Source organism: Mus caroli, unplaced genomic scaffold, assembly GCF_978045245.1.
Source record: "Mus caroli unplaced genomic scaffold, Mus_caroli_1 scaffold_12, whole genome shotgun sequence".
NCBI classification, from domain to species: domain Eukaryota; kingdom Metazoa; phylum Chordata; class Mammalia; order Rodentia; family Muridae; genus Mus; species Mus caroli.
Window position 1 is genome coordinate 6,972,327 of NW_028227267.1, and position 26,833 is coordinate 6,999,159.

At 41.2% G+C, this 26,833-nt stretch overlaps 1 protein-coding gene across 14 annotated transcripts in view; it reads left to right on the forward strand.

Moving 5' to 3' along the window:
- The window catches only part of Cadps (calcium dependent secretion activator), a 454,319-nt gene that overhangs the window by 359,735 nt on the left and 67,751 nt on the right, over positions 1-26,833 (forward strand). For 8 of the 14 annotated variants that reach the window (XM_085828361.1, XM_085828362.1, XM_085828363.1 and 5 more), the window contains 6 exons: positions 407-563; positions 1,599-1,740; positions 9,766-9,912; positions 13,308-13,463; positions 17,275-17,422; positions 25,956-26,030. In XM_085828361.1, the coding sequence (XP_085684487.1) occupies positions 407-563; positions 1,599-1,740; positions 9,766-9,912; positions 13,308-13,463; positions 17,275-17,422; positions 25,956-26,030 (825 nt within the window). The remainder of the gene's footprint in view (positions 1-406; positions 564-1,598; positions 1,741-9,765; positions 9,913-13,307; positions 13,464-17,274; positions 17,423-25,955; positions 26,031-26,833) is intronic. The other 6 variants (XM_021182627.3, XM_029468976.2, XM_085828366.1 and 3 more) reach the window with 1 other exon arrangement.

A 26,833-nucleotide genomic window follows, 5' to 3' on the forward strand; every position in this document is an offset into this window, starting at 1 on the left:
AGATAGAGAAATGGAAATGTACAGTAATTGCAAATTCTCAAGTTAGACCAGCAGAAAACCCATAAACACAGTGAAGAAACTCCCAAATTTTATACCTTAGAGCAAGAACCAGCCAGCAGCGATGACACAGAGCATGACCCGAGCCTACTGAGTTATTGTAAATTGAGCAGAAGTTCATCTGTGACCTCTGACCTCTGGGTCAGGAGCAAGGCTTTCTACACAGAGTAGTGCCTTGGACACTGAAAGGCCCACTCATATCCAAACTGCTGTTCTCTTTACAATAAAGTGACCACGCCCCGCTGGATGTACAGCCAGTCTTGAGGAGTGAGGGTTGGAGCACGTACCCTTCGTCCTGGGGAGATACTCATCCCCTCTCTGTCTATTGTTTTTCTGCCACATTTCAAAGGCCTTTGCGTGGTGGTCAGACTTAATGGTGGAGCATGCGGAGACGTTCCTGTCACTCTTTGCAGTGGACATGGATGCAGCATTAGAGGTGCAACCCCCAGACACGTGGGACAGTTTCCCACTCTTCCAGCTGCTGAATGACTTTCTCCGTACAGACTGTATGTATCACCCTGGACTATTGGCCTTTACTGAATAGTATGCAGATAAACTTGTTGCTAAGATATCTTTATTTCATATAAACTGTGGGTTAGATCAAGCTCTTCTTTGTTTTACTGTTAAAAACATACATATACACATAAACACTCCACACACATACACACATATACATGCACATACATACATACATACACACACTCCACACAGACACACACAAACCCTAAATACACACATAAACTACACTTCACACACACCCTCTGTACACACACAAACACATACACACACACACACACCACATACATACATACTCCACATACACACAAATCCTAAACACACACACACAAACTACACTCCACACACACCATTTGTACACACACCACATACACATATATACATACACACTATACACAGAGAGAGAGAGAGAGAGAGAGAGAGAGAGAGAGAGAGAGAGAGAGAGAGAGAGAGAGAGATACTTAACTGTGGATAGCAGTTCTCTTGCCTGTCTTTGAGAAGAACCCAAGAGCCGTTTGGGAAGAGGTATTCATTTCTTGTGTTTTATTTACTCTTCAGAAAATTGATTAGTTTAACCTCTTTAAGCTTTTCAATTTTTACCAGGTGATACTTCCTGGATAAAAGATACCTCTGGCCAAAGTACACTGCAAGCATCTTGTAGCAAGTTCAACCATAAAGCAGTCCTTCTTATGGGAGAATGATGAAGGAGGGGAGGAGACAAGGAACGGTTTTTTTCTTTCTAGTACCTAGCCAGCAGAGGAGAAGTAAGAGGAACCGTTTACAAATGCTGTGGGTTGATGCTTTATATAGAAATCACACATGGGCAACATGACTTTGGTTCACATTTCCCTTCCACGCGGATTCAAGTATGATTTCTCCATGTGGGTCCTGCTTTTGTCTTTTTGTTTCTTTCAGTCTCCTTTGAAGCAGGGTGTTGGATATAGAAGACAATACTCTCTGTGTGTACACTGTACTTCGATAAAATTGCTCTGGGTTCTGACGGAGATTTTGCTTATCTGTTCTAGATAATTTGTGCAATGGAAAGTTTCACAAACACCTGCAGGACCTGTTCGCCCCACTTGTTGTTAGATATGTGGATCTGATGGAGTCCTCCATTGCACAATCTATCCACAGGGGCTTTGAGCGGGAGTCATGGGAGCCAGTCAAGTAAGGAAAACTGCTTTTAATACCATCGGAATTGGGGTACAAATCCATATAGAAATGGATTAACGATGGCACATGGCCATCACTGTTAGTGTGAATACAAAGCAAGCACTGTTTTATTTCTTAACATGGTACTGGTGGCTTCCCTGACTGAATGGGATAAGGAGAGGGGAAGTATGTTTTTATGAATTGAAACCTTTGTGTCACAAAAGATACAGAGGATTGAGAGATGTAACCATGGGTGTGTTATTTATTCTGTTCGTCTTACTCAAATGCTACTTCCCACAGTGTCTTCCACAAGGTACTCAGGAGAGAGGAAGCCCTGACCACAATATACAAGTTTTTATGGGTTGCTCATCCCACAGGACAAATCATGACAGAGCCTGTATGTTGTAAGCTTGTTACTTTCCACCGCTTCTGGGCAACCTCAGCTACTGAGTGTATTTGGCAGACCCAGAGACCAGAGGAGCAGGCTGTGCCTGTGGACTTCCAAGTGCCGGTCCCAAATATCCTGGAAATGACACCCCTATATGAAGGGTGTGTGATATGGTTTGAAAAGCTCTAGTAAACCCTGGCTCTGCCTTTGGCCTGGTAGACTCTAGTTGTTTGGGCACCCACCACCACCACTTCTCTAACAAATGATTTTGTGCTCTGCAGCACTTTATGTCTTTGAGATGTACCAACCTAGAACAAAACAGGCATATATGCTAGAATTTTTAGGAAACCCAGACCTTTTCACTCAATTGGAAAGACCTCAAGAGACTTTCCTCAATACAGAATCCTTTTCTGAAGTAGGTTTTTAAATGAATATTCCTATAATATCAATCTCTAGGCAACCCTGACTGACACAGTTCCTTCTGTCCCCTCCCATAGTTAAGTCACAGGACAATTGCTTTGATTTGCCCCAACTGAACGCAGGTCAATAGCCCAAAGCTCTTGGTTTGAAGGAAAAAAGAAGTAATGGTTTTGGTGACTTTTACCTTAGGTGTCTAAAACTAGGTTAAACAGGCAAGGCATTCACAAGGGGGTATTTATTTATTTATTTATTTATTGGTCATAGTAATCATGGCCATTGTGCTTTGGAAAAGAGCTGTGAAGAGAAAAAGGCTTAAAGGAGTGATATTCGTGTTTTGAAAATAGCAATGGTCTTGAAATAGCATTTCCTTGCTTGGGTTTAAATGTGGAAGGTTCTATTGCCAACACAGAGGAGGGGAATGATACCACCCTAGACTCTTAAAGAGCCATAGATCTGGGGCCTTGCCCTAGCAGGAAGGCAAGGGTTTGACTTCTAGGAATGTGTTTTCTCATCATTAAAATTGATTCTTTAAAAAGTTCCTACTCAGGGCCTGAGACTTGTCATAAATTTCTGTGAAAATGTCACTAAAGTCATTTTATAATCTGTTAACTTCTTCAGAAGCCAAACATATGACTGCTATTCATTTGGAAGCATTCAGTGTTCTGAGTACTTACTACCAGCAGTAGAGATAGAATTAAAATCACTTTCACAATTGGAGTCATAGTCTGGAATTTTTTTTAACTGATGATATTGGACTCATGGATCCATAATTTAAATGCCCGAAACTTTCAAATGAGTAAGTGTTATGAATAATCACCTGAGGCAGATGTGGATGTGGCTGCTGGTGGGAGCTGAGGGGGAAGGAAGTGAATGTTTTACTGTCCAAATTGTGCTATTGTTAGTCTGTGGTTTGTTCAGCTCATATCCAAGCGTGCCGTCCTTTGAGAGTACCTGGAGGTGTTTGAAAAGGCCGTGTGAAGCATAAGCTGGATTAACACTCCTTTTAATCACACACCAATTAGCTTAATTTTAGACAGCATGTATGCTGTGTGGAAGTTCTGATGCACAGCAAGCATGGCAGTAAGAATAAAGGTAGATTAGGACATATGTGCATATAGAGGCAAACCTCTCTATTCCTCTAACAATGCAAAGAGAAAACAGGGAGAACACCTTTGGTACTTGAAGAAGACCATCCCTCTTCCTTAAACAAAGAAGCCTCTTTCAACTAGGTGTTTTATCAAAAGTAATACCAACAAAAACTCTTTCAGAATCCTCTACATCAGGCTCCTTCCTAAACTAAGAACTGTCACATGACTATAAGACACACAAACATCCACACGTGTGCACACACATATACATACATACAGAGATGAACATGCATACACACATACAATGAATACAAGAGGTAAAAAGAAAATACATGACAAACAGTATTCATCTTTCATATTTCTCTGTATACAACTATTTCCCTATTTAAAAAATTAACTACAATTGTCTGTGCTTAATATAATGGAAGTTATTTGGTAGTGTAGATAAATAGCTAAGTCTTAAGTTTGTTTACTTTGAAAACTGAGAAGAGAGAGATTGTATCTTACTCACTTACTCTGTTAGTCTGTGGATGCTGATGTGGAAGCCCATTGCACAGCTTCCAACTGTACCCAAAGACTCTCTCTCAAGATGCGCTCAAGTGTTCAATGGAACCTCAAGCCTGAGCACCCATCAGGGCATGCCATAGGATCATTATCTAGAGTTGGGAAGGTGGTTTGCAAGTCTGGCAGCCCTGAATGTGAAGTTTGATCTCTGTACAAGGGTGGGCAACACCTCACCCAGCCATATAGTGATGGCTCATTACTAATAAGCCATAAAGGTCTTCAAAGTAGAAGAATCCAGGAATTCTTTTCTATAGGTGGGTAACCCCTTTGTCTTTTCTTGGATTCTCCTAAGAGCAGGGGATTCCTGGCTGTGTGATTTTTCTGTGTCAGGTTAGGGAGGTTAAGAAGGGTAAAGCAAATGCTACTTCCTGATAAGTACTATAAGTTCTGGTTTCCTAGTAGTCAAAATACTTGCTCCTCCTCTGGCCCTGAGATATACAAGTTAAAAGTACCTTTTAATTAATACCCATTCCCAATAATGAAGATTTGATGGCAACAGAGAGTATCTCCTCGGGGGACTTCAACAGTTTGTGGGTGACTAGCTGTCAAATATACAGATATTATTGAAACTAGATCTCTTGACTCTGGGGCCAGTGAAATGACTCAGGAGATATGATCCTGTGAACCCAGGAAGTTTGTTGGCCAGATCCCAGGGAAAGACGGAGAAGGAGAGCCAATTCTACAAAGTTGTTCCCTGATTTCTAGACACATTGCCTGGTACAAGGGGACACAAAATATTGATCATAATCACAATAAAATTTAAAAAGAAGTCTTAAGACAGTACCTCAATTCATCAGTGTCTCTGAATTAAGATCCTTTCTCATTGACTTTCCCAAGACTCAGTGTCCCCCTTTATAAAACAATGGCTTTTGATAACCATAAAATTTCCATTGCTAGGATTCTTGGTAATAGGATGTGGACATGCTTATGCATGTCCTCTCACAACTACACACTGTCTTCTCTCCAGCATCTAGAACAGAGCAGGGCTTGGCACATAGCTAAGCTCAGCTGTATAAGCAGAATTTGGGCAACCTGTACAGGACAGGGATTATAAGAATACAAGAGCAAAGAACCATGGCGATGGGTGAGGAAAAGATACAATCTCCAGATTGGCGATTTATATCTAGATGGGTCTATTAATATATACAGAAGAAAAATGGCTTTAAATATTACCAAAGAATGTATGCACAAGTCATACAAAGAGTTAAGAATGTGGCTCATATGGGCATGAGCTTCCACTGAAGGGTGGGGAAGGAACTGACTGCAAGAGTAGCATTTCAAAAGGGGCTGGGCTCCCCAAGAGCATACAGGGGAGCAGAACGCAACAACACAATGCTGAGTGTTTGGTGTGGGCCAGCTTGGGCTATCAGTGATGGGGCAAGCCTCAAGGATGCTTGAGGGTTCTCAAATCCTAGGACATTTGGGGTTTGTTCTGTAAAGGATACTTTCTCAATGGGGCTTAATAGTCCCAAAGCTGTGGTAAATGATCTTACAGTTGTCAAATAGAAAATGTAGGTCTACATACAATACATAAGTAGATAAATAGTATATCTATGGCATTAAAACTTTCATAGAGATAGGTTAAAGAGATGATATCTCAGCAGTTAAGAACACCAGCTGCTTTTCCAGAGGTCCTGAGTTCAGTTCCCAGTAACCACATAGTGACTTATAACCATCTATGATGGTTCTAATGCTCCCTTCTGACATGCAGGTATACATGCAGATAGAGCACTCATATACATAAAATAAATAAATCTTTTTTTAAAAAAAGAGCCTACAAACATTCATAGAGAAGGAAGTTTGGGGCTGGGCAGTAATGAATAACAGGTTAGGAGACATTACTCTGGGCTCTAGGAAGGTATCAAATAATACCCATATCCCTGAGTGAGATTAGACCTACGGGCAAACAGAGAGAAGCTTCAATGTGAGACCACCAGGAAAAGACAGATGTACTTCATATATTCATGCAACAAATGGCTTGCAAAAGTAGAACACGTTCTGTATCTAAAAATCTACCCCCATCCATAAGCTTAAAGCAGAAATACTTGTGGGATGATGTAACCATATCCCTTCCACATTGAAACAGTCTTGATTAAAAACAATGTTATAAAAAAGGCCTCACCTATATTCACTGCCATCGTAGAAATAAGATGCACACACATCTCTAATGTAAATTGACATGAGAGAGAGCAGGTGAGAATTTTGTAATCTCAGGCTCTAGAGAGTTAAATGAAAGCAATCCTTTCCGTTAAGGTCCCTGGATTGGATGAGGATAATTTTTAACGTGTATCAGTTACTAGGATTCTAATTCTCACTTCTTGTCCTACCCAGAGACATCTACTTAGAGTTCTTACAGGAAAGCATGAATAGCTAGCTGCTTGTCCAGCAGTCACTGGAGGGCCCTCTTTGAAAATAATGATTCATTATAGCTATCAGCGCCTCGCAGAGCAGTGCATCGTAACTGAGTGCTATGCAACGTCTTCCTTTAAATATGTGATAGTGAACTATTATGCTTAGAAATTATCTCTGGTTGTTACTCTTTTAGTGTCCCAGATAAAATATAAGTAACATTAAAAATATGCTTTATTATTCTGATAAAACTAGAAATGTCCTATTTTATCATTTTAAAACTAAATCATTAATAATATGTGCTATATAGGATACAGGTCTATTTAAGCCCAAGTTCACAGCCAAAATGCTGTATTTTACAAGAAAACAATTTGTTTTGATTACTATGAGTATTTTTATTTTGTATGCAAAGCGAAAGTCTCTTCCCATTTGTGTACTCACCATGCACTAATATGTTTAAATTAAGTTGCTTTTGCAGACACTTGTATGTTATTCATTTCTAGCTACTTATAATTTGCTCAGAATTGACATTTTAACTTTCCAGGCTGCCATCTCTAAGATCTCCTAATTCCTTGATCATTATTCAGTGTGTGTATCGTTTAATGATCACATTTGCTTATATAGGCTTACACATGTCTCAGTGGAAATCGCCCATGGATTTGTTTCATGGCAGTGTTTAAGACCGAGAACCACCAGGGACTGAATTCAAAGGCAAATTCCCCAGTTAAACAGAGACACATGGAAGAGAAAGTTCCTTTTTGTCCCCTCCTTCTATTTAATAGTAATATTTAGCTCCATTTCTCTTGAGTTCTCCCCACCCCCACCCCCAAGGCATCTCCCCACCACAGGAAGTCGTGGGTCTGTGAAACACCTATCTCCCTGAAAGAAGAGGATAGCGGGTTGGCAATCGTGCATTCTAGGGTTTTCAGTTTATAATCCAGGGCTGAGTTGCCATAGGGAACATTTAAATGACTTATTTGAGGAAGAAGACAGGCGTCTAAGCCATTCACCAGGGCCAGCGCCTTTGCTGCAGCTTTGCCCTGCAGAGCGTGCCCAGAGGCAGCCTGTCCTCCAGGAGTCCTGCTAGGCAAACAGCTCACCCAGCGCTGCTTTGGCGAAACTTCCTCCTTCCCTACAAGATCCAAAAAGAGAACCTCAAGTCCTCTGCCAAAGTGCTGTCAATTCCCCCCCTTAAACAGGAAGGCTCCTTTCAGATGCGGAGCTAGGCTGGGCTCTACCATGCCAGTGACTTTGGCTGCATGGCACACCCTTCACGAGCCTCTGCAAGATGCTCAGTGCCAGTGTTTGGAGCAGTACATGACACAGACCCTCCAAAGAATAGAGTTGATTTGACTCAAATCTCTGAACATGCTCTCTCTCTCTCTCTCTCTCTCTCTCTCTCTCTCTCTCTCTCGCTCTCGCTCTCGCTCTCCCTCTCCCTCTCCCTCTCTCTCCTCATACAACCATCCATCTCTCATTCATCACTCAATTGAACTTTATACCTCCTTAGAAACCAAAAAACTGATAAAAGATACCATCGCTATTTTATTTGTTTTCACAAATTTTAAACTTTCTATAGAAAAAAAAAATAAACAGCTCATGAAATTTTCACACACACTCTGGAGCTCCCAGTCCTGTGAAGAGGTAAAAGCCATGCCGAGGAGAAGGGTCAGGGTGCCTGGCTGCTTCACCAGCCCAGAGCTTTTGTCCAGTTCCTAGAATCCCCATAAAAATGCTGGAGCACTGTGGAGCACCCACAGTAACCTCGGCACTGGGAAGATGAGCATGGGTCGGTCCACGGCACTGGCAGGCTAAGTGCTCTCATCTAATTGGTAAACATCAAGCCAATGGGAGAGTTTGTTTCAAAGGCGTTGGACAGCAATCCTTGGTTGACCTCTCTCTCTCTCTCTCTCTCTCTCTCTCTCTCTCTCTCTCTCTCTCTCTCTCTCTCTCTCTCCCTCCCTCCCCCACCCCATGCACATATATGTATTTTTTTTAAAAAACAACAGGAAAAAATAGCCTTCCCAGAAGCCTCTGTCAGGCATTATTTATTCCTGGCTGTATTCCATTCCCCGGGGCAGCTACTATAATATTAAATGATACTGTAAATCTATTTATTTGACCCAAAGGTTCTAAGAAAGCCCTCAATCTGGGCTTCTTTTCTTTCCATGTGTGTCTGTCTCTGTGTGGTGGCATATTTCCATTTTAATAAGTCTGAGTTTGGGAAAGAAAGCATCCATTTTCCTTCAGCGTTCCACAAAATTCCCTGGGGATAATCATTCTTCTATATGAGTTCTTCATCTTTCCCATCCATTCTGACACCCCTTGTATGAATTCCTGTCTTTAGAAGTAGCAGTTGGAAGGCATTCAATTTCTATATATCACTACTACATACACATTCAAATCAGTGAGCCTTCCTTTTCCATTTGGTGTCTAATGTCTGCCTGAAGAAATCTTCCCTTGACAGTAAGTTATAAATGAAAGTGGGCACAGCTAATGCCCTGCACCACTTATATTCTTAAGGATTTTGGTAGTTTTTGTTTTTACTTAAATATCTTTATTCTTTGAAAATTTCATACATGTACACACTGTATAAATGTATTTTGGGTTGCAATCTACTACTTACACACATTTAGGAAGTGCAGTACAATATGTGGATTCATGTGTGTTTTGGTCAGAGGACCAAGTGCGTCAGCTATCTTTCACTGTGATCAGTGTTTTCTGATGAGCACACTCCTCTCCTTTCCATTGGGAAATGTGACAAATTATCAATTATATCCACTGCACTACAGCATGAATGTGAGCACTTGTCCACCGCACCCCTTTACCTTCTCTCCTGCCTCACCATTCTATCAATCCCACTGTCTCATGGCACCCCAGTTCCAGCTATGGCCAGCCAGAGTTCCTCCAACATCAACTCTTCTGATAAGACAAGCTCTAGACTCTTTTGAAAGTGGCCTTGAAGATAAGAGTTCTCTGAGACTCAGTTATGTGATCATTGTTCACGCATGCTCCATCAGTGTCCGCACTTTTAAGTTACCATTCACTTTACTATTCTCTCTGGATACCAAGTCCCATCCCAGCCTGTAACCTGCTTACAAAGTGTGCTGCTCAAGTCTCCACCATTGTCTTCTGTGTACTTAGCCAGTTTATTTACAGCTGTTGTGTGCTTCTGCCGCATCTACATTGTCACTGTGATGGTATTTTTCTTTCTGTCTGTTTCTTCCACAGGAGTTTAACCAGTAACCTACCCAATGTGAACCTACCCAATGTGAACCTACCCAAAGTACCAAATCTACCAGTTAACATCCCTCTAGGCATCCCACAGATGCCCACTTTTTCGGCACCGTCATGGATGGCTGCTATATATGATGCTGAGTGTGTATTCAGTTCACATTAGATCTCATTTAAATTTAAGTGATCTTGGCATGGATATGTATTGCTTATTTCTATACATCCTATATAACAGAGACGGAGATGGATAATTAGACATATTTTGCTGATCATGCAGAGACAATATTGTTTATTTCTGGCATTCATCGTGTTTATAAGACATTTGCTATATATACACAGTAACGATTTGTCTAACACCCACTGAACACTTGAGGACTGTGTTTTACTTCCTGAATTACTTTGTAAGAGAATTTCTACCCCCACCCCCACCCCACCCCCACCCCACCCCCAGTTTTCAATGCAGAGGCCTTTATGCAGGACTTTATGTTTTCAAATGTAGGACTTTAGGAATTATTCATCCCCAAATAATCAAAGAAAATTCTTTGAAGGGCTTACCAGTCACTTCTGATCTGGACCAAGTCTACAAAAGAAGCTTGCTGACCTAAGAGCATGTTTTGGTTTCTTTAATGGTTAAATATTTTTCAAGGCCAATTAAAGCCATAAAGCATTTTCCTGGTGCCAGTAAATAGCAGAATATCTGAATGGAATGTTCAGGGCCACATGAAAATTTGTGAATGGACCTCCCAGACTAGGTATATTATAGGTATAGACATTTTCCAAAGTCAAAGTACAGTAGGAAGCTTTGACATCTAGACAACAAGGCTTCTGAACTTGAGAATGTGAGAGACAGGCCACTCACAATTACAGTTGGGCAGCGATGTGTCTGCATTCTCAGTACAGACTCGTGTTTTGCTTCCTTCATAGAAAGTCGGGGATGTGGGAGGTATTTTTGCCTAGAGCCCATGCCTCTTCTTCCAAACAAGCGATTTAAAGGACATTGGGATTGAATGGATATTTCTTCTCACTTAGGAAGTGAATCTTCTCTCCGTTTTCCTTAGCAAGAAGATCCAGTGCCCCTCAGTTCTACCTCGGTGAGATGAAATGAAAACCATGTGGGTGATTTAATAAGTGAAATGAGGTTTACCAGTTCTCCACCTTCCTTTGATCCTCCGCTTTGACCACAGCTAATTATAGGCCAGATAAGCTTTTCCTTGGAAGAATAAATTGGCACATTTTCAAAGGGAAGTGTTATTATCAAAGGAATAAAAAATGACCTGAAACTGGCAGGGATGTTTTGAAATCTCCAGTTCTCATTCATCAAGGTGGCCCTTGGCCATTTCAGATCCACAGTTAATCCAGAAGGAGAATGGGACAGTAAAATGACTTCTCAACCCAGTGCCCCAAAAGCTCCCTATTTTTTAAAACTACAGTCACACAAAAGCCCACACTGAAATCTTGAGACCAATGGGTCTGATTCTCTTCTAAATACAAATTCAAACTTCCAAATTTTTCATATCTGAGGAAAATTTTTCCTGAAAAAATACATCATATTCATGCTAAGATGACAATATTACAAGTTCAATTAGTTAGTGTCTGTTTATTAGATTAGATAGTGTCTGTTTCAAATTAAATCCAAATAGATGGAAGCTTCTCTTAGCTTGTCCCGTGCATGTTCTGTGATACTGTTTTTGAAAAGATATGAATCAAGACATTGTGATAAAGCAGATAATAGCCTCCATTCAATTAATTAAGGCATGGGTGGGAACACATTTTGGTAACTGCTCAGCAATCAAAATAATCTTGGTGCTATTGCCTTAACATTAACAGTTTATCTTAAAAATAAAAAGAAAATATTCTTTTCCTCATGTCAAAACTTAATAATAAGCTCTTCAAAGAAAAAAATGCTACAAGAATTTTTTGAAACTCTGAAACCAGATGGGTGTCAAAATGTTGTTGTAATAAATACCAATTATTGCATTCATATGTACTTAATGATTTAAAACATAAACCATGCAGTTCCAAAACGGGGCTTAGACTAGACAAAGTTGGGGTTTCTTTTTTCCCAAGCATGGGGTGGGGTGGAAGAAGGCTGAACTTTCATGGAGAGAAGCACATTCCCTCACTTTTAAATGAAGTTCACTATAGTGTCTAAAAAACAAAAGGCATAGATCCTCAGTCGACCACTAGGAAATGCCTGATTCGATATCTTTTCATGATCCTGGCTCTTTCCTCTGCCACCTTTCATTTTAAGGACGTGTTTCCATGTCACTTGCTCCTTCGTGTCAGATACATCTCCGTACTGACCTCGAACTGGTCTGTTCTGAAAGCATTGCCCTGTTGGTGCAGGCCGTAGGCTCTGGCTCCCTCTCGGCATGCTGGGAATTTGTCCCCTCCCCTCCCTGCAGTAGCTGTGGATGCATCTCTGCACTAGCTATATTTCTCTCTGAGGCATTAATTCAATGCAGCTGGCATCTGTCACAATAGAAACACCCACTCTCGTCTGTTTCTATAGACGATGTCAGAAGAAGTGGTAATGCATGGTGTGTTGGACACTTTATAAATTACTGTGTTAGCATTAGTGGTATGCGAGGAAGGGGGTAGGGGGTTCGCCACCCCTCAGAGTTCCAAATGGGGTGATTACAAAGGAGAAAGCCAGCCCAAGAAGGCTCAGAATGGAAGAGGTGGAACACTTCCCATGTGCAGGCCTTCCATGGATGTCCCAGGTAAAAGTCTCTTGGAAGTCATAGTATAAAAAGGAATCAAATCCCATTTCCCCAGATCTAGAGAGGACTGGGAACAATGGGGAGAGAGCTCAGGTTTGGAGACCTGAAGTATCAGAGATCCACTGTCTACTCACTTTGTCTGCCCCAACTCCCTTCATCCTAGAGCTGCCTATGTAACAGGCTGGTCTAGGAAAATTGGAAGGCTACCCACTGGACAGGACTTTGGGATTCAAGGTATCCAAGTGTCCCTATCTCTATCTGAGTCTCCTCAGTTTTTTTCCAGCTCTTCAAGAGAGAAAGAAGGTCCTCGCTCACCACTTTGTTAGCACTGTCCTTTTGAAACCCAAGTCTTGTGCCATTTCCAAGAGGTCTCCATTCTGGAGGAGAACTGGGGAAATGCATGAAGCCCTGGATCCTAATAACTGCATGTTATCATGTAGTTCTTACCCATGGAGACTTACTTCTCCCCCTGGTTCATAGCCTTCGTCTGAATCATCACATATGCTAATGTGGTTATTAAAAGAAGGCTGATTTTTACCATACGATATCTTCCTACTTATAAGGAGACAACAACCTCTTCAGACATCTCGCTGGTCTGAAGCAATTGGCTGAGCAAAGTGAACTGGGTCCTGTATGGTAAAACTCAAGTTCTGCCAGTGGAGACTGCCCCCCTTCTGCCACCAACACACGTTGTTTCGTATGTGGAAGCCACTGTTTGCCTTAAGCCTTCCAGCCCCAAGTTGTCTCCATGTTAGTTTCTCTCAAGCCCAAGGCAACTGGGTGACTTTTTATTTCTAATTTTTTTTATCCTACCAGTAATGGATCAGGTACATCAGAAGATTTGTTCTGGAAACTTGATGCCCTTCAGACTTTCATCCGTGACCTACACTGGCCTGAGGAAGAGTTTGGAAAACACTTAGAGCAGCGGCTAAAACTGATGGCAAGTGACATGATTGAGTCCTGCGTCAAAAGGTAGGAATGAGTGGCTGGAAAGACTCAGTCCTTCCTTCCCATTGTGCGGCCCTGGAAAGACCAGTGAGCCCATGACAATGGGCTGTGATTTGTAAAGTTCTAGAGAAGGAAATGGCTAGTCCAAGTCAGCTCCAGTAAAGACAGGTATAGTGTAACCCCAGCACTGAGGAGGCAGAGGTGGCTCTAAGTTCAAAGCAAGCCTGGGCTACATAGCAAGACCCTGTCTTTAAATATCAACAATTTTTAAAAGTTAGCTGGAATGCTTAGCTGCCCACACTGAACATCTACTAACCTGCTCTGTGTCCAGCAATAAAATTATTTGGCTGCCAATTTGTCCCATTGCAAGTTCCATGAGGAAAGGGGACTTAAACCCATTCTTTTTCATTCCTATATTCCTGACATCTAGAATGTCTGCCACAAAATAGCTACACAGTAAGCATTTATAAGTAAATGGGCATGGAGAATGCACAGAGAAGAAAGAAAATGGATAGGAAGAGAAAAAATGTACAATTCTAGAAATCTAGGTCACTGAACTTCCAGCAAAAACTAAGCATCATCTTTCGCTCTGTGCACGCGAGCCGAGGACCTGGCACGTGCGCCAGGGGTTAACTTTCTTGCCCTCATTCTAACCAAGAACCATCACGAAGTCACGAGACACTGCACATGTGCTCTAGCCGCCACAGTCTCCCTTTCGGCCACTAGGGCTTAGGGTAGAAAGTGAATCCCTCTGCTTGCAGGCCTGAAGCTGGCTGGTCTGAGCTGGAGACGAGAAGAGGATAAAAAAAAGTCTTCATCCATTAAGCAAAATCCACTGGTCTGCTATCATAGAGCAGGCCCAGTGCTGAGTCCTTGGCATACAACGGAGAAGGAAATACACCTGTCAAACCAGCAGAATTCACATCTGTATTTGATATCATCACCACCCTGCCTATCCCTCAACACACATCCAAGTTTCTTTTCTGATTTAAAAGTATCCGATTTGTTTTCCTCTTTCCAAAAAGAAAAGAATGAGAGAAAAATTAGAGAAAGAAAGGGGAAGGAGGGAGGGGAGGAGGGAGAAACTAACCCGTAAGCAATCTTGGCTTCTCTGGGTCTCCAGATGTTATGTACTTTAGTTGATGAATAAGTTGTGCGTGGTGGTGGCTGGGCTTGCTTAAAAGTGCTATGAATCCAGCATTTGATACCCTGGAAGAAGAAAAGAGAAATAATGCATCAATCCTGAAACCGCTCGAGGCAGGAGAGCAGTACGGCTGCAGGTAGGTAACCAGCAACTCAGTGGCCCCAGGAGAGAGCCCTGAGCTTGGGGGAGACTGAGCAGGCATTTGTCCTTCTGCAGATTGAAAGCCTGTGCAATTCAGGCAGCAGATTTTGTTCTTTTCTGCCCACCTGTAGAACCAAGGACGGGTCTGATTTTCAACTATATGGTCAAAATTTCCCAGTTTTTAATTCTATAACCTCTAATAGTCTGTATTAATTTTAGGCAAAGCAATTGCTGTCCATGTGACCAAAATCTCTTCGCAGGGCAACCCTTTGAGGCCATCTAGTCCTTCCTTCTATCTCATACAGGAGCCAAAGTGAGTTAGTTTAAGACCTTGCCTCTCCTGATCTATGCTCCCCATCTATTCAGAAAGGTATTTACGTCCTTCAGTCTGAAGCCAATCTGCTGAATAGGGGATAAATAAGAGAAATACAGAGAATATCTGAGGATGGGAAGTGGGTTCATTCCTCACACACCACATCACTGTTATGTTCACGCATAGAAAGAAGGTAGGTGACTAAGAGGCAGACAATGGACCTGAATCCCTGAACACTCCTCACCCCCAGGCCACAGAAGTCTACCAGGAACATAGTAGCTAAGTCATCTTTCAATGTCAGGACTCCTATCTATCGCCACATAAGAATGGGCAACTCTAACATTCAGACATTCCTGCCACTGCTTGCTGTCAAGGCTCCAAACATCAACACAAATGCTGCTGGAAACACCCCCTGACTTGGCTTTTAAGGCATAGAATATATGTTGGAATAACATATTATTTCTTTGGAGCAGAATAAGTAACCTTTGTTCTAGAGCCACATGGTAAGGACAGTGGGCCGTGGCCTTCTGACACTCAGCAGACAGTGACAGTGCCTCTGGTCTCTACCCAGGCTAAGGGCAAAGCACAGGCGCTCTACCATCAAGGAGTCAGTGGGGTTAAGTGACGCCTCTATTCCTGGCTTTGTGGACCCATCGAACTCTCTCAGTCATATTCATTTTCCACATCTGCCTTCCTCTTTTCACAGCCCTGCACTCTACAGGCTAGGAACAGTTCTCCTGTGAAGAGAAATGTGAAAAGGGAAGGCGCTTGCTTCATTGGAAAGGAGAGCTTTAGCATTTCCACTTCTCAGATTGGGCCGGAACTAGCACATAAGCCTCAGAAGATCAGCACAGGGCCCAGTCCAACTCAGTACCCATCAGGCCTCCTTTTCACAGAGCTAGAAAATGATGTATTTTCAGCAGAGCTTAAAATGATCATCATGATTAGAAAGCTACTTCAGTGCACTGAGTCTTTAGGAGCCAAGATACATTTAACTTTAACATGATCATATAATCTATAGGGGTGTTTTGAGGGTGTTTTTCCCCCTTAGGAACTGGGCTTCCAACCTTAGAAATTATACTTGGCTTCCCTACATGCACCCAGGGTGTGCTAGCGAGCTGGCATCCTTTCCTGAGCTAACTAGCTGTGTGGTCCTCCTATGCACCAATAGAAAATAGCTCCTGATTCCTCTTAAAGCTGTGCCATCCTGGTGGCTGCATGAGCTCTGGAAGGTGGCAGTGGGCAATGCAGAGAAGCAACCAATGTGCTAGATAACGGGCAGACGTTAATGATGCCACTTGCTTACCAAGTGCTTTCCCAAAGGATATTCGAGGATGTGACCCACTTCTCTGAAACCTTTAAAACAGAGCTGGGCCCCCTTTCGAAATAGCAATGCCAAGACCTATGTCAACATTATGTTACAAAAAAAAAAAGTGGTTTCATGGAGTTTCTGTAATATAGTTGTATGCCAAAGAAATTACTATTACTATTTAATTATGTAAAAGAATATCTACTTACTAAAAAATAGTAACAATGGTAACAAAAACAAAACAAAGCCAAAAGCTACACCGTGAGTGGCCATGGACATGGCTTCCCATCCATCCCCAAAGGCAGCCATTTCCATGGACTGATACATTTTCTTCTAACGATTCTTTAGCAAGCACAATCTATTTTTTTCTAGTTTTTCAACCAATATAATAAAATTGTTGGACTTCAAGAAGAGATTTTTAAATCTCTTTTCAAAACCAAAAGAAAAAGGAAACAACAGTAAGGGTCATTTAAGCTTTTTCTCCACACTGGAGTTTTGAAGATGAGAAACTGCCTGCTTGTGTTTGGTTTTTAAGTGAAGTGCTCGAGGTAGGCACTTGCCAATGTGAGAGAAGCTGCATATGTTGTAATGCTATAATCAGGGTTTTTTTTTTAATTCATTTATTCTCCTACAATTAGGGCTCTCCATACCATGTAATCTATAGATAGCACATAGAGCTACAGGTGTACTGTGAACTGCTGAGGAAGAGTGGGTATGAAGAAGCCCTCCTTAGATGCACAGAGGTCTGTCCACACGAAGAAGCCCTTCTAAGAAAGGGAAAGTCACTTGAAAAAGAAAGTGTATGGAGTCATTTTGGGTTACTTACTACAACCTTCAACTTTCTTTTGCACCAGCCTCTCAGGAAGTATTCCCTCTACCTCCTGCCATCTGAATGCTGAATTATTCTATCCCTCCTTTGTTTTAATAGAACCAGGATTGCATTTGAAGTTAAGCTGCAAAAAACCAGTCGATCAACAGATTTTCGAGTCCCACAGTCAATATGCACCATGTTTAATGTTATGGTTGATGCCAAAGCTCAATCAACAAAACTTTGCAGCATGGAAATGGGCCAAGAGGTAAAAAAAAAAATAATAATAATAATGATAAAATCCTTCCCCCCTCTCCCTCCCTCCTCTCCCCTCTTCTCTCTCCATTGATCGTATAGAAGAGAACTTCACAAATTTCTTCCCAAGTCTTCTAGTTTTAGAAATACATTCTTAATATTTGCAGATTAAGCCATGGATAAGTGTTCAGTATCTGTCAAGTCAATTTCTGAGGCACGTGCTGATGAGCGTGCCAGTCACTTGGAAGTAGTTCTTGGCTGGAGTTCAAGTGGTTGTAAGGTTTCTTTAAGCTAAAGGATGTTTGATGACCTTATTTATTAGGCCATTCTCTGTACTAGATATGAGAGTGTCCGAATGCTATTCTCTTTCCATGAGTAGTACATTTTAGCCCATGAACATGTGGATAGCAGGAGAAATCCAACCAACTTCAAGCCACTCCCAAGCTATGCCAGTAGGTTCTGCAAGTCCAAAGCAATTTTCAGGCTTTCAGTTTTCCCTAGAATGAATTGATTGTGAATCTTCCCTGACCAGAAGTTTATTCCTTTGCAGAGTTTCTGATTCTAAAGTCAGATTTAAAACGTGAAGGAGAAGGAAGCAGCAACTTGGACTTGATCAAAGACGATCATGATCATTTTCCTCCGATGGCCTTAAGCCAGCTAGATATTCATATACCAATTTAGAATTAATTCAGTAACATTTCTGGCAACTCTATACTGTTGCCAATTGGCATAAATTGCTCCTAAATCAGATCTTTCGATACCAGCCTTACATGCTCAGAATTTTTACTAAATTATATTTGCTCCTTGTTCGTTATTTATTTTCTCTTTCGGCACCTTCCATTTTATATGTGGGTTGGTGGTGTTCTCTTCTGGCAAGATCTCCTCCAACCTTGTTTCCCCCACAAGTGAGCTTCCTCAGCCACCCCTGCTAGCTTCTGCTCTAGCTGATTTCCTTTGAGCCTTCCCCATGGAGTTAAAGTTCTAGACACCAGAGTCAATACATAGCCCTGGGTTCTCATTCCCAAGGCACCTGTGCAAAAGAGCCAGAAAACTGCTCTACAGATTCATTGTGCACCAACCATCCAGAATTCTCTGGAGATTCATATCATAGTATTTCAGCTTGTCTGGGCTGTGTTAAAAGAATCTAAACTTCTGGAGGACAATTCTTGAGGAATGACATCTAAGATGTCCTCTGGCATCCCCCACACATGCATGCACCAGCACACAGATACAAAAATGAGCACATATGTACCACACACATACACACATGCACCTTCATAGATACATAAATGCACATGTTACCAAAATTTAAAAAAAAAACACCCCACTTACACACAGGAATTTAGGCTTCTGTAGCCATCTCTGATGAGAATAGCCACATTGGTGGCAATCCTAGAAGATACAACCTAGTAGCAGTGATCTGAGGCTCCCAGTTGTCTGAAAATGAGACACAGAGAGAGATGCTGAAACAATGGGAAGGGTATCCTAGGTTGCCAGTCACCTGGATAAGTGTCTTGAGTTGTGCTGCAAACTGGGCTTGGATAATCCTGGCAGCCTCTTTGAGCCTCAGTTTTCCCACCTGTAAAATGGTATCACTGGTGTACTTTTATCTGGCCTATTCCAGCTACAGAATCAGTTTTTCATACTTTATCCAGAAGTGTAGCACATAAAAATATACAAATAGAGTTGATCTGGATAGGGAGGCACCTTTCTTCTCCACCCTAGAGCCTCTACACACTATCACTTGCCCACGTTTACCTGAAGGATTCTGAAATCCATGGTTTTGACAGAGTCCACCTTGCAAATCTTATTGTGAGATCTCTAAATCATCAAATCTCTCTGAGTCATTTAAGATACCGTTTCAGTTTATGCTTCTGGAATGGTGCCACTCTGGAACCTCTCTCCCCTTAAAGCCTCCACTGCTTGTGTTGTTGTTGTTGCTGCTGCTGCTACTACCACTACTACTGTTGTTACTGCTTCTTAAATCATGGAGGTATAAATCACATTCATATAGGATTTATCCTTCAAAAGTATACATTCCCATAGCTATCTTCCCATAGCAGCCATCACAGTCAATTGTATGCCATGTTCATGGTCTTAAAAAGAAACCAATCATACATCAATAGCCAGTGTTCTACCTATATTCCCAGTTCTATGTTATCTTCAACCTAGTGCCTGTTTCTGTTTATTGCCTTTTACATAATAAAAACCAAGCAATAGGTGGGTTGTAGGTGTCTGCCTTCTTTCACTTAGCATAATGTTTTCAAGATCCATGCATGTTGTAGCATGCACTGTTCTTTCTATTTGTGGTTAAATAATATTCCAGGATATATACCTTTGACCAATTTTTAGCTTGGTTATTTGGTATATATATATACCAAATAGAGAGAGAGAGAGAGAGAGAGAGAGAGAGAGAGAGAGAGAGAGAGAGAGAGAGAGAGAGATGGTTTTTCTAGGCATATATGTACATGTATTTGCCTCTCTTCCATTCTGTTTCAATTTTTTTTAATATATAAATCTTCTGTGTGCTATAGTATTCTTCAGAACAAGAACAAAAAGAAAGCAAAGGGTTTTTTCTTTTAAGGTTGGAGTCCAATTTGTGAATTTCCTCTCAGAGCTTTTGAGTTTACATCATGTCTGAGATTCACAAGAATGACGCCCCCACCCCTGCCACCACCTCAGGAGAAGAGAGTGAATATCATAGGTCTGACCTCTCTGCAGTCATAGGAGGTCCAAGATCCAGGTTTATTTGCTACTGCCTTGTTAAGGTGCCACACTCCTTGAACAGGTAGCTAAACAAGCCATGTCACTCTGAGCTCAGTGCTGGAGTTCTGAGGACAATTGAGAGAATGGGGAGACGGTGAGTTTGTTTAAACTCTGCTAACAATCTCATCAAAGCTATGGATCCATTTCCCAGGAAGCATTTATAAACAATATTCCCGTGCAATTTCAGAGAACTGATAGAGTTTCTTAGTCCAAACCATAAATCTTTGATAAAGACAATTGATACAATATAATAAGCTCACCCTTGTCACGATGACCCTGACTCTCATGATCACCATGAATTATTTCTTGCCTAAACTAAAATGATCTTGGCTTAATGTTGGAGTCTAGTTTTCACTAATTGTCCAGGGATTAAATCACTAGATCCTATGACCCTTCATCTTATCTCTCAAACTGTGCGCTCTTGAACAAGCCAGTTCCCGATGTTTATTGAGTAACACATAGGATCCAGCATGCAATGCATAGCTATTTAAAACTATTCCGGCTTTTGACAGTGGAGATCCATTCCCCCAACTTCTAGATATAAGATTAAAAAGTTGTAACACTTAGCGGCTAAACACTGGAATGTATTTATTGTAGACATAGAGTTTAAAAGCAGAAAAGACTGCACTTTTTTTCTAACTCAACAGGGGAACGCCAGGGCCAAAAAGTGGGAGTGGGTGGGTAGGGGAGTGGGGGGGTGGAGTGTATTGGGGACTTTTTGGATAGTATTGGAAATGTAAATGAGGAAAATACCTAATAAAAAAATGAAAAAAAAGAAAAAAATAGATGAAAATAATAACTGGTTTGTACATATTTTCCCCAGAAATAATACACACATACCCAAGATTAAAGACCCATCTAACACTGTATTCTAATCCTTTGTTCTCTACCTAAGGATATTTGTTCCCATACAATAAGGCCTATCAGGATTTTCTTCTAAATATAATGAGCCAGCAGCACCTAAGTAACCAGTGTGTGGAAAGTGAAGCCTCCTAGTGTAGCCAAAAATGGTCAGGATGAAACCATCTGTAATTTTATTGCAGCTCCATGGCCTGGTATGTCAACTGTGACCTGAAGTAGTCCATAGTATACAAAATGGTAACACTTATCTTTAAAGTGAAATGAGGACTTGAGCAAAGATGACTGGCAACATTCTAGAACTGAGATAAGCATACTTGGAAACCATTTGACTTCCATTCTCATGTGCTGTGTGCTCTGGAATACCAACCATTAAGCCTGTATTACAGATCTAGTTTCTAATTCTGGCTACCACCTGGATTCCGTCTCCCTCAACCTGTTTTGGACTAGGCACTAGTGAGCAGATACAGTCTCCAGTTTTACAATCACTTCCTGAGTTTCATCACTGGGATAAAGTCTCATCTAAAGGCAGCTGTTGAGACATTTGTTCACCATACTTTTCCATCTTAAATATTTATTTTTTCATTAAAATTTGTGAAATACCAATAGAGAGGAAATTGTGTATTAAATAGTTTCTCACTTGGCCTAGTGTGTTTTCATCTCGTTTCCAAGGTCAGATGGTCTTAACAGAAAGATAACGTACACACAATCTGTTCCATGACAAGGCAAAATGTGCAGCGCAGGAAGTCAAGTGGGATGCTTTTCCCGTAGCAGGCCTGGATTCACAGTCACTTAAGCCCATCCGATGCAAAAGCCAACTCCCCATTCTTCTCATGCCACTGAAAACCTGTGCTTCTCTTAGTTACTACTGCCATGACTTCAGGGTATGGGCCAAGTGAAGCCAAAGAGGCCACAGAGAGAATCGAAAGATGCAAAATCTTCTAGGTAGCAAGTAGAATGGGATAAAGAGGCAATTTACAATGGGTTTCATGACAACAGCTATCGGGGAAATGGGAACTTAGAAAGTCCCTATGCACATGTGCCCACATGTTATGAAGCTTCCTGTTTGCCCAGAACAATAAGTTGCCCATAGAGAACAGAGTAACGGAGGAGGCTCACTGTGGTTCCAGAAAAGCAAGTTAGCCATATAAGTCACCTATGGCAGGAAACTCTGGCAAAACAAAGATGGATTTTGTCATTACCTAAACAGCAATGGGGAATTCTTTGATATCTAGCACTTAGCAACATGATTTACACAGCTAGTATCAAGACGTAATTGCTGTGCAGTATATAGAGCTGAGATGTGTTTAGAGAAATGTGTACATCCATGTGACCACATGCTAATGGACTTTAATGTGAGTCCTGTGGGAAATAGTAATATGGCCATGTTGTAATTCTCTCTCTCTCTCTCTCTCTCTCTCTCTCTCTCTCTCTCTCTCTCTCTCTCTCTCTCTCTCTCTCTCGTCAAATTTTTACTCTATATCCCAGGCTATCCTCAGACTAAAAATTCTCTTGCCTTAACCTTCTCCCACCAAATGTTAGGATTATAGGCATGAGCCACCAGGCCAGTTCTACCTAGCTTCTACACTGTGTGTTCATGTATATTCGTGTAATATGTCAGTGTTTGGGTAGGTCTACGTCAATTCTATATCCAGAATATAATTCTCATTCCACTGCAATGGTGGGAAAGCTAAGCAGGAGAGACACTGTGCTCAAGTTAACCCTGAAAAAGAGAGGCAGACTAACTATAACAAAACACTTCACTTTAGGGTAGAGGATGGTTCAGGCCAGAGAGTGGTTGCTGTGCAAACCTAAGAACCTAAATTCAATCCCCATTATCCACATAAAAAGCTGGATGGTTGTGTGTGTATGTGTGTGTATATGTGTGAGTGTGTGTATGTGTCTGTGTGTGTGTGTCTGTGTCTGTCTGTATGTCTGTGTCTGTCTGTGAGTGTGTGTGTGAGTGTATCTGTGTGTTTATGTGTGTGTATGAGTGTGTGTGTCTGTGTGTATGTGTATGTGAGTGTGTCTGTGTGCATGTGTGTGAGTGAGTGTGTGTGTCTGTCTGTGTGTGAGTGTGTGCAAGTATGTGTGTGTGTGAGTGTGTCTGTGTGAGAGTGTGTGAGAAAGAGAGAGAGAGAGAGAGTGTGTGTGTGTGTGTGTGTGTGTGTGTGTGTGTGTGTGTGTAATCCCAGCACTAGGGAGGCAGTGATAGGAGGCTACACTTGCCTTCTTAGCAAATCAAGACTGATGAGAGACCTTGTGGACAGCTCCTGAGAAATGACACCCAAGTAGTCCTCTGGCCTCCACAAACAAACATTTATGAGGGTATACACACACACACACACATACACCATACTTTATTTTATAAGCAGGCGAAGATATTTTTTATACCATGGAGGTCATAATATTTATGCACAGCAATAGAGAGAGATAGTGGGACTACATAGTAATGAATGCATGAAGGCATACTGTGCCTCAATAAGTCACAGGGTCTCTGCCTCATGTCCAAACGGAAGGACATGTTCCTCTTCAGAGACAGATTATTCCCATTGACCGCTTAAACACAAGACCCGGGCCTGACCCTGTCTTCATATACAAAGAACAAGGCAGTCGGTTTTTACCATCTCCACCAAGGTTTTTAAGAGAACATGTTTAATCTCATTGGTACTTTTTGCTTGGTTAGAAACCCCTTGTGTGGTATTTCATCTTGTGCTAACTTTCATATAGCAGCTCTTCTGGATAAGCATAATATCCTAGTTATTTTAATAAATGTGACTCAATTACAGCAATCCAAAGAAAGTCTAGTGAAACAACTCTGTCACGTGACAACAGAAAGTAGGAATATGATTCTGGATCCTATTTCAATAGCTAAAAATGAATTTGGAACCCTGTCAATATTCCCGTATTCTTTTGATTTAACATTCTTCTTTGTGACTGTAGTACAGAATTCTGTGAATTTCTTTTTTTTTTTAAATTCAGCTTTGGTTTATGCTATTTACTAGTAAACCATCTTGGACCTAGCAATGTGGCCAACAAGGTTTCTGATTCGTCAGGACAAAATGCCATGGGCCATTTGCTTTGCTTTTTCTCCAGTCAACTAGAAGGAGGGGGAGGATGGCTTGGTGATGGTGTCCTCTGCTTCTCTACCCTTTGTGAATTCTTGAGGCACTTTAACACATGATAATGTTTGCATTGCATTTACAGTTGGCAAAAAATGTTTTCACATCTAGATCCTCACTAGATCTTTAAAGTCAATCTATGAATCTGATGTGCTCAGGGCCAGAAAGGGGCTTGGGCCCTTAGTTCTTAAGGGACATAAGTAAAACAAACAACAGACCAAGAAAGAGCTTGTCATTAAGTTTCCTTCTTCTTTATTGTTATAGTTTTATGACCCATTATCGATACACTGGATGTCTTCATATGTGAAGATATAGAGAAATACATGGAATAGTCAAGTTGAGGCACTTAATGTATCCACTGCTTTAAACACACACACACACACACAGAGAGAGAGAGAGAGAGAGAGAGAGAGAGAGAGAGAGAGAGAGAGAGAGAGAGAACCATTCAACTATGTCTCTTGTCTCTCCTGGTTATTTAGAGACACACAGCTAAAGGCATTCATCAAGACTTGCCTCTCCTCTTCTGGAGGTCAGTAGTCTGTATTGGTCCCAGGCTCCCCCGGGTTCAGGTCTTAGTTCTATTACCTGTTTACAGATAAGGAAACTGAGCTCAATATGTAGGCAGTATGGCTTCTGGCCCTTGCACAAGGATTTTATCCAGTTCTTCCAAGTCTAAAACAATGCCTCATCGGCTTGCTCCTGCCCAGTCACCCTGCTTGCCAGCAAGCACGTTTGCAGCACATTCCTCCTGTCTTATTTCTGTATGTCTGCACAGCCTTGTGATGCTTTATTTAATTTTCATCTTTCTGTGTGTCCTTTTGTCCTGATTTTTATTTGCACTGTTGCTTTTTCTTTCTTGTTCCTAATTAATCCTCCTCCTGAAAGTTTGCTAAAGAGTGGGTAAGTGCATTTTTCTTTCCAAATAACAATGTTTTTGTATTGTTGTTTTTGTGTTACGGAAATACAAAATAATTCAAATGGATACTAAAATGTTCTAATAAATGTCAAGGAGCTGGCATATAATAACTTGTGTTGAAATTGCTTTTCCTTCTCCCCTGGCATTTATAGCAGATTTTTGTTTGTGTGGGGGTGTGTTTTTACATTACTATTTAAATTTAATCGACAGTGCCAGTTTGAAAAAATTGGAAAAACTTAGCTTCAGTCTAAGCAGAAGGTCGAACCTGGGTCTGCTTATTGATGAACAAAACAAAAGGGAAGGGGAAAAGTGTGGCTTGTAGCGATGGTTCGGAAAGAGACTCTACCTGGCCTCTGGGTCAAGACTGTAGCTAAAACTGATGGGCTCTGAGGCATATACCAAAAAATAAAATAAAATAAAATAAAATAAAACTTAGCAGGTTTTTATAAAATTGGTGTCTTAGTCAAATTCCCTTTGGAGGGATCCCACTGTTTAAACTGCATGCCCCATCAGATCCCCAGAAATACCATTCCTCTCCCAGTGTACTAGATTGCTATTGAATCAAGCTTTGTATAATCCAGTTCAACACACTGCTAGACCAATTAGGCCAGCCACGTGTGCTGGTGTGTGTGTGTGTGGGTGTCCGTATACATCAAAGGCTATCTAAAGCCTTAGACGAGAAACAATGAGCCTGCTGATTTTTTTAAGTACTTCAGGTCTCTCTATCAAAGAGAAGTCAGAATCTTATTGCTGCTTCTAGGACTATGGAAACAAACTGGATCTGCAGGCCAGGCTTTATTTATAGATTCTGATCTAAAGCCAGGGACACAATGCCCACTGTCAACTCCCTGACATGCTAAAATGTGTCTTTCTGTCTTCTTTAGCATCAATACCATTCAAAAATAGATGAACTAATTGAAGAAACCGTTAAAGAAATGATCACACTTTTGGTGGCAAAGGTAACCTTCAGCTTCAGGTGGAAGGGGGCACTGTCAATGTTGCTTTGTGGTGTCTGCTTTTCCATTAAAATGTAACACGCTAAAAAGTTGCTCTGGACACTCACAGCTCCCAAGAAACAGGACTGCACATCACCCAGCCCCAGCTTGCAAGGATTTTCTGATGTGCGTGAGCTGTGTGAAGATCAATTGATGAAGCGGCATATGTTAACTTAATAAGAATGTGTCCCTAAACGCAGCACTAGGTTATGCGGGAAATGTTTGTTTTGTTTCTCAGCACTGACAAAGTTAGATTTTAAAATACATAAAATGAAGCGGTAATAAGGAATTCTGCCATCCTGAAAACCCCTTTCCCTCTAGTTTCACATGCAGTGAGAGTCATAATAACACAGAAAAGTCAGATAAAGCTATTTCAGTCACCCTCATGAATTATAGAATTTTAACTAAGTAATGCTGAATGGGAAGACATTTATATTTGCCAGTGCTAAACTTCTGTTTCTCCCAAATTACTGATAAAATACAAATAAAAATAGATTGGATTAAATGTAGTGCTAATATGTAATGTAAAGACTGCTTTGCGCAGTTTGGGATTTCGAAAAGTGCATTTAATATTATCGCATGCTATATGCAACTCAATAATATTTTGTCACTTTGCACTTCTGTAACACTCCGTATTTGCAATCACATAATAATGAAGAGAAAGCCGGATAAGTCAAATATTGCCGTACCACGGCAGTCTTTTCCTTCCTCCGAGTGAGAGTTTAAAAGATGGAATGCAGAAACGAACAGGGGGCTGAGTCCTAGCC